The 18,012-nt window shown below is 41.3% G+C and overlaps 1 protein-coding gene across 9 annotated transcripts in view; it reads left to right on the top strand.

Moving 5' to 3' along the window:
- The window catches only part of XIRP2 (xin actin binding repeat containing 2), a 219,291-nt gene that overhangs the window by 166,307 nt on the left and 34,972 nt on the right, over positions 1-18,012 (top strand). For 8 of the 9 annotated variants that reach the window (XM_053264596.1, XM_053264603.1, XM_053264609.1 and 5 more), the window contains one exon: positions 1,409-1,528. The exons of the other annotated variant lie outside the window; for it this stretch is intronic. In XM_053264596.1, coding sequence (XP_053120571.1) covers positions 1,409-1,528 — 120 coding nt within the window. The remainder of the gene's footprint in view (positions 1-1,408; positions 1,529-18,012) is intronic. 9 annotated transcript variants of the gene reach the window in all.

Here is an 18,012-nt window from a genome sequence, read left to right on the forward strand (position 1 = left end):
AATTGTGGCTGGGGATTATGGGAGTTGTAGTTCAAAAACAGCTGGAGAGCCAATTTTGCCTAAACCTGGTATAGCTCCTGCCTCTTTGTTCTCAGTACACATCTATGTCTCTCTGTGATGTGTAATAGGGGCTGGATCTTTCGCAGTACAACACAGCCAGTCCAGTTGGAGGTCTAGAAAGCGGAGGCTGTTAGAGTAGAGTAAACAGAAGCAAGTGGAGGATTCCATGTTCAGGTGTAAGCAGACATGGGCTAAACCTCTGGAGGTGACAGAAGCATCATTTTTTATATCACTAGGCAACTATTACTCTAGAATTGCCCACCAGCGTGCCAGCTTTTCTACCCTCTCCTCTCACAATTGTTAAAAGCACCAGCATCCTATTCAAGTTAAAGTAAAGAAAGGAAGATTTATGGGTAATGGGGGAATCCTAAGTGGTGATGATTAGTCATTATTGTGGTTGTCAGGAGAAAGTAGCTTCTAGAGATGCATTGTACATGGCAAAGATCCAGAGTGAGGGTTTTATGCTCTTGCCAGAATACCAGTTTCCACTTTGTTGCTGAGCCTTCATTTTTAATCTGTTGTGTAGATCTTTTTGTTGGTGGCTGAATGCAGTTCTTTCCAAACACAAAGTATAGTCTACATTATTGCACTAATCCCTAGCATTATTGAAGAGGCTTCTGAGACTTCAGATGTTGGTTCTGAAAAGAGATTAATTCATACCCATATAACAACAGAATCTCTTCCTTGTCTCTTAACACCTGAAGGTATAAAATAGTTAATGGTACTGAAGAAGCTTGGGATTAGAGGATTCTGAAGACTGCTTATTGTTAGCATGCCTTTAATCTTTTAAATCAATGAGGTAATAATACCACATTGAGCGTCTAAGAATGAATCTTGATCATGGATAGCCCATTCATATTTTTAAATATTTTGCTGACAGTCTTCTAACGGGTTTGCTTTATTACATTGTCATGACTTATTAAGACGTGCAAGTGAATGAGCTGCTTTGAAATATAATTGTGTTGACCCATCAGGTATCAGAGTGCACTTTACACATAACCAAGACAAGTAGAAAATATTTCAGAACATTGCATATTGAATATTTTTGCATGCTTTCTTTTGCACACTTTTAATATTTACAATGTTTTTGCATTCTCCTTGGGAGAATCAGGCTGAAAAAAATTCAGTTCTTTAGAAAATGAAGTAGCATAATTTGTAAGAACAGGCAGAATTCAAGTTACAGTTAAATAACAGGAAAAACACCAAATAAATATTCATTTCCGAAGTGTGTGGATTGCACAAATAAATGCATTTATAGCAGTGATGAAAAATTAACAGGCACACCTACACAAACAGAGTTTAAATTTTTAACAACACTCAGTCAACATTACTTTGTTTATCACATCAGGCCCTGGAGGAATCAGAGGCTTGCAGGATACCTGGAGGCCTGGCAAGTGTGAAGAACCAATTTGAAAAAGGAGAAAGTGTCTCATCACAGAATGCTCAGTTCCAGCACAAGTCTGTACAGGTAACACTGTGTAGCATCATTATTATTATTATTATTATTATTATTATTATTATTATTATTATTGACAACTCTTCTGGGTAACTTTTTAATATGAAACAGGGGGTCCGAACCTTTGGTTCCCAGATGGACTGCAACTTTGTTGGACTATAACTCTCATCATTCCCAGCCATGGTAGACTTTGGCCATTGTGGCTAGGGATGATGGGAGTTGTAGTCCAACAACATCTGGGGATCCAAGGTTGGAAATTCCTGATATAGAATATACTAATACTACTTGTGCTGTCTGACTTCATTCAGAAGTGATTTTTGTGCTGCTTTTTAAAGACAGCACAAGTTTGACACAGAAACTAGGGGTGTGCAAACCGGCTCAAAATCAAGCTGGTTCGAGTTCAAACTGGCTCATTTTGAAGGTTCAACCTTGAACCGAACTGGTTCAGTGTGAGTCCAGACCAAACTAACCGGTTCAGACCGGCTTGAAGTCCTACCAGAAAAGGGGAATCCAGTGATGATTCTCCTTTAAAGGGGCAGAGGGGGCTTCCCTAAGTGTGAAGGGGAGAAAAGAGAAGTACTTACTAGTTGCACTGGTGGCAGCTACAGTGTCCGTAGGGAGGGCTCCCCCAACCCCCACCATCCTGCCCCCAAGTTTGAATTTGAACCAAGCTGGAGGCTGGTCCGGAGGGGCCAAAACTGAACTGGGGGAAATGGTTATGTGCACATCCGTAACAGAAACCCTTCCCTGAGTCATTCCTGTGTCTCTGGACACATGGAAACATACTTTGAGAACATCAATGTCCACATCTGTTTTTGAGAAAGCATATATTTGGAGTCAGTCACTGCAAGAGTGCCTGTTTTGGCTTTAAATAAAAAGTAATATGTGATCCATTTTGCTAGGTGTACATAAATATTGAATATTTCTGTTTCGCATATGCTGTTGTCTCCTATGATTGAAAAAAGAAAAGCTAGCCAAAACTCTCATTGCAGAACACAAACCCAAACTTACATCTGATCTCTGTAGCCCAAAATATATGAAAATGTAAGGCACATCTTTGGGTTATAATTCATTATAAACTCTCTGCTAGTGTTTTGCATATATTTTACTTGAAGCTATGCTAAGCTGTTCTCTTCGGGAAAGAGTTTGCTGTTTCCTTTGTGTTAAATTTAATCAGCTTCTCTAAACAGATCAAAAATGGCACAGAAGAAACCAGATGCTACACAAAGCTGTATAAATGCAGCTTCCAAATGTTGGTTTAGATAAGAGGTTTATGTATTTTATTACTTCATTATCATATATCATGGAAAAAAACTGTAGAAGCCAAGTTAATGATTTTTAGAAAATGTGAGGGATGGTGAAACTCATTGCAATATCTATGTGCTGTTCATTTTGAAAAATAATAATGGCTTGATAAACAGTCACATTTAGCCTAATGCTCAGTGCTCATTTATGAAACCACTAAATGATGGGAGTCTAAAACTCCACAGCACTGATCAATGATGCTCTACGTGCTCAAGGTAGTTAAATCAAGGTCACTCATACACAAGGTCACTATCAATTATGCCAGCCAGCTATTCAAGTCCACAGTGAGACAGTAAAGTTAACAGCCTTTGGGTGTTAATCTGAGTAGGTTTTGTTTACATAAGAGTAGAACTCTGTATCCAAAGGCAGAATTTTTCTCCAGTTGTGAAGAATATATAAAGAATGAAAAACATTGCTAGAAAATGCCTTCAGTCCAATGTTGGAAGTACATGTCAGTGAAACCGTAGCTTTGCAAATGCAGAATTGTGATTAAACTATTTCACAACCATCTGTAGCAGGGCAGGGGGAGGATTTGCATCCATGCAAAAGTGCCATGTTTCACTACAGGGGGAGGGATTTCAAATGTGGGGGGAGGTAATATCCAGAACAAGGTAGAAGGTCTGCTTTTAAATTGAAAGCAAAACAAAAGAAAGAAGCCACTCTTGTATTCTTCCTAGAGTGCCTCCTGTCTGTTTAGTTGATTGTAAAGTGTGGGATGGATTAGGCTGGAATGAATATGAGTAGGTTGGACTCTTAAATAATATCAGGGACTGGATACCTTATAAGCACTACAGGGGTTTCTGTGCTGTAAACAAATGAAGAATTATGCTCTTAGGCTGCTTTTGCATTTGAACTGTGAATCCAAAAACACCAATTTAAAATATTTTCGGTGCTTTCTTTCTGTCTGCTGAGACCCAAGGTGGCATTTCATGTTATGCACAACAGAGGGCTGCCATTGAAAACTGTATCTCCATGTCGAGTTCTCCCATCTCTCTCATAAAATGTAAGACAGGAAATCATCACATCCTGCATTTTCCCACTCCACCAGCAGCAGTCAGTGATGTGGAGTGATGAGTGGGAAAACACATACCAAGGTGATGTCACGACACTAGCAATCCTACATGTCAAAGGAGAAAGCTCAACAGGCGGATGCCATTTTTGGTGGCAGCCTTGTGCTGTGCATAATGTGTAGATCCACCCTCAACTTGTTAACATTTGCCCTTTTTTTACTCTACATAAACACCCCCAATCCAGAGAGGGGATTGAGTATACAGAATTTCCAAGATGGATCACTGCATCTAGCAACCAATGCTAAATGCATAGCCAGCATTGCTGAACCAAAAACAGAGCACACCTCTTTGTTCGGGTGGTAAGCACTGTCAATGTTTGATAGTACAGAATATCAGTTTGGGAGCTAGGGAACTTGCTCACCTGTGAAGCTGACAGGGCTGACTATCTGCTCAGGGCTTCATGTGCCGTTTCCATTTGAACTAATTGTGCCACCAATAGCCAAAGGTCTCCCGTGTATGCAACAATGTATAGGTCTCCTGCTACTGTACTTGCAATGTCTTTGAATTAGGATTGCAATGCTTTTCCTTTTACAATTAATAAATATATGACAGTTTTCGGCAACTACTTCTGAAAAAAGGTCACTGCTGCAGCTGGGGCTGAAGGCCTATCCGAGGCACACATGGCGGCAGACACTTTGTCAAAAGGCATATTGTAAATTTCAGGAGAGCAAATTTAGGTGGAACATGAGAGAGAAACCTTAGGGATGGGGTGAGCAAAGTCAAGAAGCCAGATCACATCTCAACTATGAGCATGAAGCTTGTAAGACACACATTTATGTAATTTACATAGACATTTGCCTCAAACCCACACTCTTATATCTCCAGACAGACATTCTTGTTAGTTGTGATAATACGATGAACCATTCTGGCAGTACTTGTTAGCAAGGCACAGTATTGCACTGATCTGAGTTTACAGGGCTCAGCAGAAAAGAACAGGGAGTGAATTATAGAGGTCATCTATCCCAAACAAGTGTCAATAAAACCTCTATACTAGTCTTTGGGTGTGTTTTAAACATGCTTTTATTGATACCGGGCTTTATCTTGAGGTGTTTTATGCCATGTTAGCATGTCCCTGCTCTCGCAAGACCGATCAAAAGGTCAATCAAAAATTGTCACCTTCAGCACAATAAATGATTGCTTCCCAGCACTGCCATCAGACATTAGTTGAGCTGGAGACTGAACCTGGGGACTTCTACATACAAAACACATGTTCACAAGCTTCTTCTTGGAGATTAATCTTCCACTCAGATATATATTTGTAGGAAACTGGTATACATGGCAACTTGTGCGCATAATTGCACTCCTTGCTTACATTATTTATTTATGATTTATTTTTCTTTGTTTAAAATATATATGCCCCACTTTTCAGCCTACATGCAAGCCTGCTTACACTATTACTAAACCTGTTTTAACCATTAAAATACAGTGAAAACCATTAATAAGAGACTGAAAACAAGAGAGAGAGAGTTTAGGTCATTAATCAGAAGGGACAGGCTGAGTGCCATCAATCCAGCTAAAAGCTATTTTAAACAAATAGGTTTTTAAATGGCATCAGAACCAGCAAATTGAGTGAGTAAGTCTAGGGAGGAGAGCTGGTCTAGCTGGTCTAGTAGTAGTGAGCATGAATCGTCCCCTTTGCTAAGCAGGATCCATCCTGCTTTGCATTTGAATGGGAGACTACATGTGAGCACTGAAAGATATTCCCCTTAGGGGATGGGGCCGCGCTGGGAAGAGCACCTACATGTTTGCAGGCAGAAGGTCCCAGATTCCCTCCCTGGCATCTCCAAGATAGGGCAGAGAGAGACTCCTACCTGTAACTTTGGAAAAGCCATTGCCAGTCAGTGTAGACTGTACTGAGCTCGAAGGACCAATGATCTGACTCAGTGGCCAATTCAGATGTATAACACAAAACCAGAGTTAAATGGGCAGAGGTTGAAATTCCGTTATGTCTGAATTTGTGAAACCAGTTTCAAGCCAAAAGCGACCTGTGGTTTGCCTCGCCAAACTCCAGTTTGAACCTTTGGTTTGCACAAAGATTCGTCCCTGAGCCCTCCTTTTTGGCTGATGATACATTATGTCCAATCTCAGATGCCATAACCCCGGTTTTGTACCGATTCTCAAACTGCAATCATAGAGACGGCAGTGCGGACCCACCCGGGAATGCGGCCGCTCCATGGCTGCAGCACTTCTTACTGACCGTCTCTCCAAGCAGCAGCCCTGTCTCTCCTGTCACCTATCCAGCTATGGAGTTGCCCAGCAACAGGGACACTGCCACATCCCATCCCAAGATTGCCAGCCTGCTGAACAGCACAGTCACACAGGGGTATTCCCTCTTCCCATTCTGTCCCTTGTTGCCCCCCACCTGGCAAGCAGGAGGGAAAGAGGACGGGATGATAGGATGGGTGCTAAGTGCTTTGCTCCCAGAGAATGAATCGACAATGAGTTATGTTCGTAAACAGGTGGCAACATAAGGAGGGCACCCCATTGCAATGCTAAGAAGGGAACAAAGGAGGGGGGTTCCCACAGTCGGGTTTAAAAGGCAGCCCTAACCAGGTATTCTTGAGCAACCAAGTTCTTTTTTTCTTTTTTTTTCACAGAAAGGTTGGAGAAGGGGGCCCCAGCCCCTTTCCTTTTGGGGTTTGCACTCTCTAGGCTTACTCATGAGCAGGGCCAGTCACCAGTGTCAGCATTGCTCCAATCAAAGGAGCGATTTGACATATGTAATGATGACTGGGGCGGACCGGAGAAAATTGCTGAGAAAAATCTCTAATAATGTCTGATGAAAAACAACCCCTTCTTCCATGGATTGCTCTCTATATCGAGCCAGGTTGCTGTATAGAGAAAAGCCACGGGGGCAGGTACCCTGGCGACTGCTCCCTGTTTTGGTGACTGCTGCCAAGTAGCTGTCAGAGCTTGCTCTCTGCCATCCCGTCTGCCTATGTGGGCATGTGTTCCTTTGCTTGCACCCTGAAATGGCAACCCAGCTCAGTGTGGTTTGGTCTGCATGGACTGCTTTGATGGGGTGATCCCTCACAACAGTATCCTAGGTCATGGCGAGACAGACCCCCCCCCCCCCCCGGATCCTTCTAGGAAGTCTTCATGTTCACTTCCATTTCCTGAGTAACAGGAAAATAGTGCCCTCCAATATCCCCCCCCATCATGCTTGTGCAGTACTATTTAGGTGCAGGGCTCTTAGGAGGGCAGTGGTGCCATGGCTGTCTGAAGAAGCATTGGCATGGCATGGTATTTAAATGGATTTAAATGCCCTTTCCATGCCGAGGGCAGGCAGATGACTCACCACACCCCCTTCAAGATCATGGCCAATTGTGACTGCTCCACTGACGTGCTGACCCTTTGCCCACAGTCTGGCTGTGGAGCCTGCTGGGATCGGCCTCGGCAGCCAAGCAGCAGGGAGGGGCTCCCCTTTCCTGTAACCAGAGGTTGGCGGACCATGATTGGAAGAACTTCTGCAGTACGAGTTAAAGTGTCAAATTGAAACTGTGGGTTCTCCAACCTCTGGTTTTGTGTTACATCTGAATGCAGCCAGCATAAAGCAACTTCCTATGTTTCTCCGGATTTTCCAGATGAATTTCTCAAGACAACCTGAGTGCTGCCCATGAGAAAGCCCTTTTCAATTATCTTACCAGCTGCCTCTCAGAGGGTGGTGGGATACATAAGAAGGCCTCCTCAGATGACTGTAAAAAAGTGGGAAGGTTTGTATGCGGCAGTGAGGGAGGTAGCCCTTACAAAGGATCCTGTTTTGTTCAGAAAGGAAATTAATCTCCTTAACAAAAATACTAATGGGGCAGTTCTTATGACTATCAGTTTCAAGGTAGGAGGCAATAAACCCAGCTATTCAGACTCATGTGGAACCATGGGAATCCTGCCAACCCAACCTTCCCAAATCTCCGTAACCCAGATCTGCTACCTGCTCTAAACGGAGGTAGGAGGACAACAGAGCCCTCTTATCTCAATCATTTGGTTGTCTGGGTGCCTGCAGCATTTTAAGCTGTTCCTAGGACCCAGCAGCCATTAAAACAATAGAGTGCTTTGGCTACAGGTGTTTCTATCTGTGAATGTGTTCCTCGGCAAAGCACACTCTATGGTCCTTTCTCCACAATGCCTTCAATATGGCTAGGCCTGCCTCTTGCCCCTTTTCAGCCAATAAGAGGACAGCTAATGATGTAATGAGGGTTCCCAGTGTACTGGTGGCACAGTGCATTATGGAACACCTTTTTCGATCTTCAGAAGACTCAGTCCCTATTTCTGCAGTGGAGATGCAGATGCTTCAGTCATCTGGTTGTGCAGTTTGCAGAGCCAAATAGATGCTCTGCTCGTCTATCTGAAACAGGGTTGAAGATCTGCCCCCCACAACCACCCCCATATGGACATATTATAAACTGGAGTATAATTTCCTTAACAAACATAGTGGCTTAGAGTTGAAGGAGGCTTTATTACACTGCCTGAAAAGCATTCCAAGGATAGTGGATGGCCACTCCCCTACTTTTACTTCATATGAACATATTTAAAATTGCCCTCTATCATGGCCAATCTGGGACCTGAGATTGTGTTCAATGGTCATGCTGGAAATAAAACACTTCAATTTACAAGTTCTGTTTCAATGCTGTATTTGTCTAATCATTCATTTGTTTTAATTGGATATCTTCCCCACCCTATCCCATTTTTAAACCTAGCTCTCTCATATTCAGATTCAGCACACCAGCTATTATACCACAATAAATATTTCAATGAATTGAAGCAATTGCCGTGTACTTTAACTCCAAGCGTAGTGAGAGATGTGTGCAGATGGAGAAAAAGGCGCTCTGGACTTTCCATGCATGCAAAGAACTTCTGAACTGGGGCAAATAGGTTTACTTCATGTCAGGGAGTTAGCTCACTTCAGATGCCTTTACAGTTTGGGGTGGTGGAGGTTTTGCTATGAACATCACAACCATGACCATTCAAAATCATTGTCAGATTATGAATATTTTTCTAGGACATATGTTTAAAAATACATTCATATTTTAGAAAAGAAACGTATGCAGGCCTTTCTTGGCATATGGAAAGTATGCAGAAAGCATGATGAGAGCTTTCTGAAATTTGAGAAATGCTATTAAAAATGTGAAATGTTTGACAGAAGTAAGGATAAGAGGCTAAATTATATGAAGGATGGATCCAAAGAGACATTAGCAAAGAACTGAAAGGTAGAGGCCAAAAAAGTTGAGAAACATGGCAATGACTCAGAATAAGCAGAGGATGGGTCATGGTGACATGCAACTTTCCATCTCTGAAAAGTGCACAGACAAATAAACTAGGCTTATTCCCCATGTATGCAAAGATTAATTTAGTTATTACAGGGATTCTCAACTTGTGGTACTCCAGAATTCCCAGTCACAAATAAATGGTGGCTGGGGATTGTGGGAGTTGTAGTTCAGCAGCATCTGGAGTAGGAATTCCTGAGTTATTACATGCAGAATTACTTTAACATGCTTACCATTGAAAAGACATGCTTAAGTTCAATAGTGTTAAGGGTTTCTAAAAAGGATAAACATGATTTAATTAATTATTTCTAGCATCACTTCTATTGCATGCAGAATATGGCTGCAGTCTTTTACAAATTTATCTGGAAATAAGTCCCATTGGACTTACTTCTGAATAAACATACATAGGCTTGGGCTGCATGTTTGATCTGGACTGATCCTCTTTCTGCCTTGTTCTATTAACACGGAAAGGATTATCTTAGTTTTCTCTTTGAGTTTCTCTTGTGTTTGGAACTCCTTTTCAGCCAAACATATTCTTAATGCTGTGGTTTTTAGCCCTGTAGCACATATTACTGTTAAAACGATTTATTTGTATAAAGCCAGCACACAGAGATGAGAGAACAGATGCCTAAAGGTCCACTTACTTTGGCTTTTTAACAAACCTGTAGTAGGTAAGCTGATTTCTGCATCATGAGGCATTTGAAAATCCAATTACAAGTGCCATAATTCATGGGCTATTACTAATTGGGTGAAAGCCTCTTTTCAGTCTCCCAAACCTGAAAGTTTATTTTATTTTATTTAACAAATCTCAGTCCCACCCTTCAACATAGTTTTTCCTGGGCAACTAAAAAATCAATACAATACATTTTAAGCAGTGAAATCTCAAAGCAACAATAAAACAACATAATAAACCTTTATATGATATTATATTGGCTGAAATAATGAGAAAAATTACTCAGAGTAGTCCCTTTGAAATTAAAAGGCATTGCCTAATGTTTTTAATTTCACTGGGACTACTTTGAGTAATTTTCCTCATCATGTCAGTCATTACATTTCGCACACTGCTACTAAGAATCAATCTACATGTGTCATGGGAGATCTGTGATCAGCTATCCTGGCATGTTTTTCTTTGGCTAAAAGAATCTGCAAAGTGATGGTTTATGGTTTAACCCTTTATCCCATTGCCATGTCTTCCATAACGTTTACTGTATTTACCTGAATCCAAGACTAGGTTTCTTCCAAATGTTTTGATATTAGAAATTGAGAGGTTATCTTAAATTCAGAGTCCTGTTCCTTTTGAGTAAATACAGGCATGACCAGTATTTAACCTCTACTTTTTAAGGACTCATCTTAAATTCAGAGTTGTCTTTGATTCAAGTGTAAATTCAATAACACTCAGAGAAAGAGTAGGGATGTTCGGTTCGGATCCAAACCAGTTCGGATCCGAACCGGTTTTGGTTCGGCAGTTCGGATCCGAACCGAACCGGGGGTGGTTCGTTCAAACCGGTTCGGACCGGCTCTGACTGGTTCGGATCTCAAAAAGTAGCTAGGATGGTAGCTGGCACCCAGGGGTACCTGTCACCCAAACCCCAAAGCAATCGGACACTCGTACGATTTTTTATGAATTTTTGAAAATTATTATTATTTTTTCTCATAGGATATAATGGGACTTGAACCAGGCCATTATTCCTTATTGTGGAGCACCCATGGGTGCCAACAACCATGCAAACCCTGAAGCAATCAGACACCCCTATGATTTTTTATGAATATTTGAAATATTTTTAATTATTTTTCTCATAGAGTATAATGGGACCCGAACCAGTCCATATGCCCTATTGTGTAGCACCTAGGGGCACAAAAGCGGGGTGGGTGGTAGACAGGCAGGGGTGCCTACCACCCAAAAAATCCCAAGGCAATTGGACACTCCTCTGATTACTGGTGAATTGTTAAAGTATTTTTGAATTCCTCATAGAGAATAATGAGGATTGCAGCAAATGTATAGCTTCACGTCGGGGGGAAAGGGGTGTCGTAGAGTGGAGTGTGGTGGGTGGTAGTTCCTAGGGTGGGCAAGGAAGCTACCTGAATTATTTGAAAGGAATTGGGGGAAAGGGTGATTTTTGGTTAATTGTTGAAGTTTACGTGTCTTTAAGGTTTTCCCCCATTAGATATAATGAAGGGTGTATCACTTCACTTCGGGGGGAAAGGGGTGGCCTAGAGCGGTGTGGGGTTGGTGGTAGTGCCAGTTAGGGGCAGGGAAGCTACCTGAATTATTTGAAAGGAATTGGGGGAAAGGGTGATTTTTGGTTAATTGTTGAAGTTTACGCGTCTTTAAGGTTTTTCCTCATAATAAGCTATAATGGAGCTTTCAGCAGCCCCATAAGTGCACTTTGGGGGTGCTGGGGTGGCCCAGAGTGAGTGGTGGTGTAGTGCACATAGGGTGCCAACCACCCCCATGGGTTTCTAACCCATGGGGTACAGGGTTCTGTTGTTTCTGAGGTATTCTGAGTGTGGATTCTATGATAGCATATTAGAGTGGATTCAAGGTGTCATATTGAAAATTTCATTTGCTATCATAGAATGGTTATCTTGGTTATTTTCGGATGTACTGTTCAAAACTCTCCTCTGTAATAGAAGTAGGTCCAGAATAACATATTTTCAAGCTGCAGAAGGCGTTTGTGTCCGCCACAGTTTATTACTAATCCACAGTAAATCAAAGGCACATCATTAAAAGGTAAGCCCCTGGTGGCGCAGTGGTAAAACTGCCGCCCTGTAACCAGAAGGTTGCAAGTTCGATCCTGACCAGGGGCTCAAGGTTGACTCAGCCTTTCCAGCCTTCCAAGGTCGGTAAAATGAGTACCCAGAATGTTGGGGGGCAATATGCTAAATCATTGTAAACTGCTTAGAGAGCTTCCAGCTATAGAGCGGTATATAAATGTAAGTGCTATTGCTATTGCTACTGCTATTATTTAGGAAAAACATAATATAAATTCTGGTGTATAAAAAGGGATCTAAATATCATTTTAAATTTCCACAAATTGTTAATGTGAGGTTCCAGGGTAAAATACTTTTAAAATACTTTCAAATTCTACTGGCTGACATCCAGAGTAATGCTGTGCATGCACCACAGGGGTCAGGCAATTTCTGCCACTCTCCTTCCCTCTGAAGCTCATTGTTCCTCCCAAAAATTGGTGTCCAAGGGTCATATCACTCTCAAATTTGGGGGAAGCATGGTGTCCTTCAGAGGAAAGGAGAGATACATGAAAATTGTCCCTCTTCTGCAGCATGCATGGAAGAATCTTAATGTCAGCCACTGACTTCAGTGCAAGAGATTTAAGCTTAATTCTTCCATTGAAATCAGTGGATCTTAAAAATCCTTCACTTTGACTAGGTAGTGCTCATTTGTATTATTTTATATTAACTTATATTTTATCATTAGTGATGGATGTTTTCTTTGGGTTTCCACCATAAATCTGTATATGTTATTTAAAAGGCCAAACCAGTCCCAAAATAAAATCTGCCTGATTGGCCCTGATTCAGCTAGGCCTGAACCACTGTCTGGTTTGGTCTGAGTTAGGGCCAAATGAAGGTTAGGTCAAGCTGAATTGAATTGATCTGTATGTATCTTAGTGTGCTGTAGAAGAGGTAAGACACTCCCTATGGGAAAGGGGTGAGCAACTACGACATGCAACTTCTATTTCAAATGAAATCCAGGAAGAGGCTGTTTTGTTTGGTTTTTTGGTACAGGAAACTGTACATCTTTGCCTAGATTGCAGTTTAAATATTTTAAAAAACCTACTCCATTCAAACCAGAAGCTACACACTGCAGCTGCCACTCACTTGCCCATACCAGAGCATCTAGCCTGTACTGCAGCCTGGATAAATAAGTGGAAAGATAAGTACAGGGGAATGGAGGAAGCTTCAAAGACTGAACCAGTTCCAAATTGATTCAGCCCAATCCAGCCTCAATTTGGCCCTATTTGACCCATACTGGATGGCATCTCATCTCTCCTGCAGGCCAGTAAAGAAAGTACAGAAGATAGGAGAGGCGACACCATAGCCTTGGCTCCAGATTGAAGCAACTGCTTCTAATCAAAGTGATTGCCTGCCCCCAAGCATGAGTTCAAGTTGGGGGCCCTTTCGAAGCATAAAGGTGGGCTCCAAATTGAAGGTTTTGTTCTACACTTAGTGGTTAGGGCTGATAATCTTTATGGCACTCTGTCATTTTCTTCTCATTCTTTCCTTGACTTCTCCTGTGGTGTATTTATATCTGCTGGAGCTTTCTCTTGTTAGATGTTGAATCATAAATAAATAATCCACACTCCTTGTGAAAAATAGGTGCTGCCTGTATGACTTAATGTTATATGGCAGTAATGTACCACACTCTCTCTGGGTGCAATCCCAACTGGTATGTATCTCTTGCGCATTTGATTCGCTTAGAGTAGACCCAAGGCTAAAAATAAGTGTGCATTGAAACTCATGTGCTAGCTCCATCCCTTGAGGAATATGTGACACTTGCAAAGAAAGTTGCCTTCAGCCAAAGTCTCATCTAATCGTGTTCTTTATTTTCTCCCTTCTGGAGTCACATGAGCTGAGGCTTTTGTGTCCAGATTCCCAACAACCCTTAAGGGAATCCATTCCCTGCTTTGCTGTTACAGGAAAGAAATGCAATTTCTTTTAATCAATCTGATGCTTTCCCCTTTTGAAAGCTGTTTTAAGCCACTCAAGCAAATATAAAGATTGGGTCCAACACATTATCTTATCAGAAAGAAGGATGTACATAGCTAATGGCAACAAGAACACCCAAATTGGCATTCTGTCCTAAATTGACTTTGGAATAGCAAGTCAATAATCAATGCAATGTTTACTGCAATACCCAAGATAGTAATAGAAGCTTGCACAAGATGCATTTTAAGCGTTGCACATAATGCACGCATCACCTGCATCAGGAACACTAATGATGGTTTTGCATCATGTTCCTTTAAAAAAAAACCCGCTGAAAATTTATTGTAGTGTCACAGTATTTCTTTGGCAAAATTTACCTGGTTTGACCCTGTCTTTTAAAGCATCTTTGGGCTTCAAAAACTGTTTATTTCTCTGAATCAAATTACTTTTGTTTGTTTTGTACACCACAGCAATGGTTAGTGAGGAGAGAAGCATGCTGTAGAGTCTTATTATAAACATTCTTTAACCCAAAGGAAAAATTTGGCAATTAACAATGAAAAGCAAGGCAATGCTTCATTTTTCAAAGCTAGAAAGAGTGAGGAAGCATATCGGTTCTACAAGCCAAACTAGACAATACACAGATTGTGTGATTGGAGCCGTTTTTATTTTTTTTAATGTAAAGAGCAGTTGCAGGGGGCCCTGATCCAAATTGGGACCGTGGCAGGGACAAAGGGCTAAAGCCCCCTGATCACAATCCCAGTTCAGGTTAGGAACTGCACAGCCACTATTTACATTAAAAGGCTAAAGACAAAGGCCCTAATCACTCAATTTGCATCATACATCGTTTGGCCCCACTGCGCTGTCCGATCTGGGAGCCATATATAAGAAGGTGTGTTCTTCCCAGTATGAGTATTTCCTCCACAGAAGTGCATTGGAATAATCTCTGTGAACCTTAATAGTGTTCTGCTGGAGCTGGAGGCTTTAGTTGGGATCCAACCCCACTCCCTGCCACTTGAGTGGAAGACACTACCATTCATATGTGGGGGTAAATGATTTCCCACCCACTCACATCTGATAGGAGCCTGCCTGGAGTTCTATGCTGGAAGAAAGGTGGGATAGAAATATAATAAATAAATAACACATATCTGCTGAGTGTATTTTTACCTGTTCCACAGGTCCCTGGCAGGCTAATATTGCCAATGCAGTTTTGTTGAGAATTTAGGTATGCTTTAATTTCTCCTTGAAACATACACTTCAATTGGGAGTGTGATGACAGAGTGGCCATGGAGCCTCCCTGCCTTCAGAAGTAGCACTGACCCGGTTTAAAGAGGCTTGAGAGAGGCGAGTGTGCCTGCCACTTATATCAGCAGCTTGCTGTGCCATATGCAAGCTAGAGTTTTTGCAGTCACACTGCTCTCTGCCGCCCTATTAACTCCATGCAGAATGTGAGTTAATCAAGCGGGCAGCATCAAGCGGGCATCAAGCGGGCAGCCTAACTGACAACAAACCTTTTTGAACTCTCACACTGATCAGCTTTTAACAAGTTCAGATAGCCCTGGAAATCATCAGCTGACTTGTGTGTGTGTGTGTGTGTGTGTGTTCACTCAAACCCAACTCTCATACTGTTGTCACTCCAACAAGAAGAACCATGTTCACTGCCCCTGAATTCCTTGGAGGAAAAGTGAGATATAAATGCAATTATGATTAATAAAAATAGGTCATCTTCCCCCCCCCTTGATTGGGTACACTAAAAACTGGTTTGAATGCTATTTTGTTTTTATTATTTGTGAAATGTTTTGTTTTGTATGGCACCTAAAAAAACTAGGTGCTATACAAACCATAACAAAGTAAGCCTACAGAGCAAGTTCTTTCTATCTGATTTTGACAGCAGAATACTGGGGGGTTGGTAGGTGGGAAATGAAATATAAAACAACTGAAGGAGAAGGCCAAAAAACAGTTAAGCATCAGGCAGTTGAAATCAATGAATCTTACAGCATATTTATAAAGTGAATGAGAATCAATTGAATAATATGGTAAAGAGTTCCAAAGGTAAGGGGGAAATAAGAGAACAAGCAAAAGGATATGAAATAGGGAAGAAATACAGTTTTTAACAAGCAACAAACAGAAGAAAGCAAAAACTGGGGAGAAATCATAAATTAAAGATATACAGAGGCTAAAATGAATACATTTGAAGATAAGTAGCACAATATTAAACTAACTGAATGTGAAAAAGAAAAGGCATGCAGTGAAGAGAAACTGAAGGCAGGGAAACATGAGCTTATTTGTATGAAGGAAAATAAGACAGGTCGCAGAATGCAAACCAGAACAAGAGGCTTATGGTATGAATATGGAAGAACCACTAAATGCATATGACCATATTCAACTGAGACAAAATATGAAATAGGCAGAATGAACAGAAATAAAGTATGTAAGCAATCTTTGGCAACTATAACACAAAACTTGGCTAATACTGAAATAGGATCAAAAGTCACACCAAGATTTCTAGCTTAAGGAAAAGGAGAAATAATAACATCAGCAATAGCCAAAGAGACAGAAGGAATGGGAAGAGGAGACTGGAGGAAATATATATTTTTAACTTACTTTTGTTTGAAGATTTAACTTCAAAGAGTGAGTAGAGAGCCATGAGGAGTAGCAAGAAAACATGATGAAATATCAAGAAGAGAAGGCAGAGATCAAAAAACCTTGAATATTGTCAGCTTAGACATGATAATTAATAGCCAAGGTCTGAATGGAAGAACCTAAAGGATGATAAAGAATAAGAAATAAAGGGCCTAAAATAGAACTGTTAGGAAACTCGATTTACAAGAAACACAATAAGTACAATTAGAAAGATAAGAGGAAAACGATATGGGACATAACAGCAAAAACACAAAAGAAGAGAGTGATTAACTACGCTGAAAGCAGAAGACAGATCAAGAAGAGAACAAAATACTGGCAACTCAGATGCATTAGTAAAGGGAAATTAAATAGTTTTTATTCAATGTAAGCATGGAAATCCAATTGATAAGGATCAAAAAGAGAATTAGATAAAAGAAAATCAAAATACTGAGAGAAAACAACACATTGAAGCAATTCAGAAACAAAAGAGAGAAGAAACTGGATGGTAACCTATGAAGAAGAATCCAGAAGTGGTGTTTTTTTTAATGGAGATATTAAAGCATATCTAAATTCTGAACAAAACTCAGCAGACAGCAACAAAATATTCAAAATATAAAGAAGCAAAGAGAAATGAGTTGGGTAATCTGCTTTAGAGGGGGGAAAGAAGCTTCCTCCATCTCTCTTTTTTTTCTAAAGCGGATTACCCTAACTCATTTATGTTCTCTCTGTATGAGAGGATATAGGGGTCCCTTGTAAGGAAGCATTTCCCTCTTCCCCAGACTGATGTCCTCCTTCCTTGAGACCTTTACATAAGAACAGCCCTGCTGGATCAGGCCCAAGGCCCATCTAGTCCAGCATCCTGTTTTGCACAGTGGCCCACCAGATGCCACTGGAAGCCCACAGGCAGGAGTTGAGGGCATGCCCTCTATCCTGCTGTTACTCCCCTGCAACTGGTATTCAGAGGCATCCTGCCTTTGAGGCTGGAGGTGGCCTATAGCCCTCTGACTAGTAACCGTTGATAGACCTTTCTTCTCCATGACAGCGGAGGCGCTGTCAGCCCGAGAAAAGGATGCCTCTGTCACAACTCTATGCCTCCCTCAGCTTCTCCAGGTCAGCCATCTTGGCTTCGAGGGAACAAACTTGTTTCCTGAGAGGCAGGAGCAATTTTGCACCAAACGCACACCCAGGACATCTGCCCCTCAGGCAGATTGTCATACATGCAACACTCGGTGCAATACACTGGGAAGCACCCCATCCCCTGTTGGCATAAGTGGTTTGCTTGGCTATTTAGACTATATTGAGCTTGTTTAGTTGAAAGCTAGGTCTTAGCTGCAGTTGTCAGCTAATTAAAGGTTTTAAGCTTTGCCTTCCAAGAAAATTACAAAAGTGGGATAGTACTCACTTTCTTCTGATGTTGGGTATGCTTTATGATAAAGGGGATCTGCTTGAGTGCCTCCCCACACACTTCCTTACTAAACTCTAAGCAAAACTTCTTTCATATCTGTTAGCAAACTCTGGTTTGCAAAGTTCCAGGTAGCTGATTCTCCCTGTGCCTGAAACCCAAAGAAAGTCAGGACAA

Source organism: Hemicordylus capensis, chromosome 1 (genome assembly GCF_027244095.1).
Source record: "Hemicordylus capensis ecotype Gifberg chromosome 1, rHemCap1.1.pri, whole genome shotgun sequence".
Lineage (NCBI taxonomy): Eukaryota > Metazoa > Chordata > Lepidosauria > Squamata > Cordylidae > Hemicordylus > Hemicordylus capensis.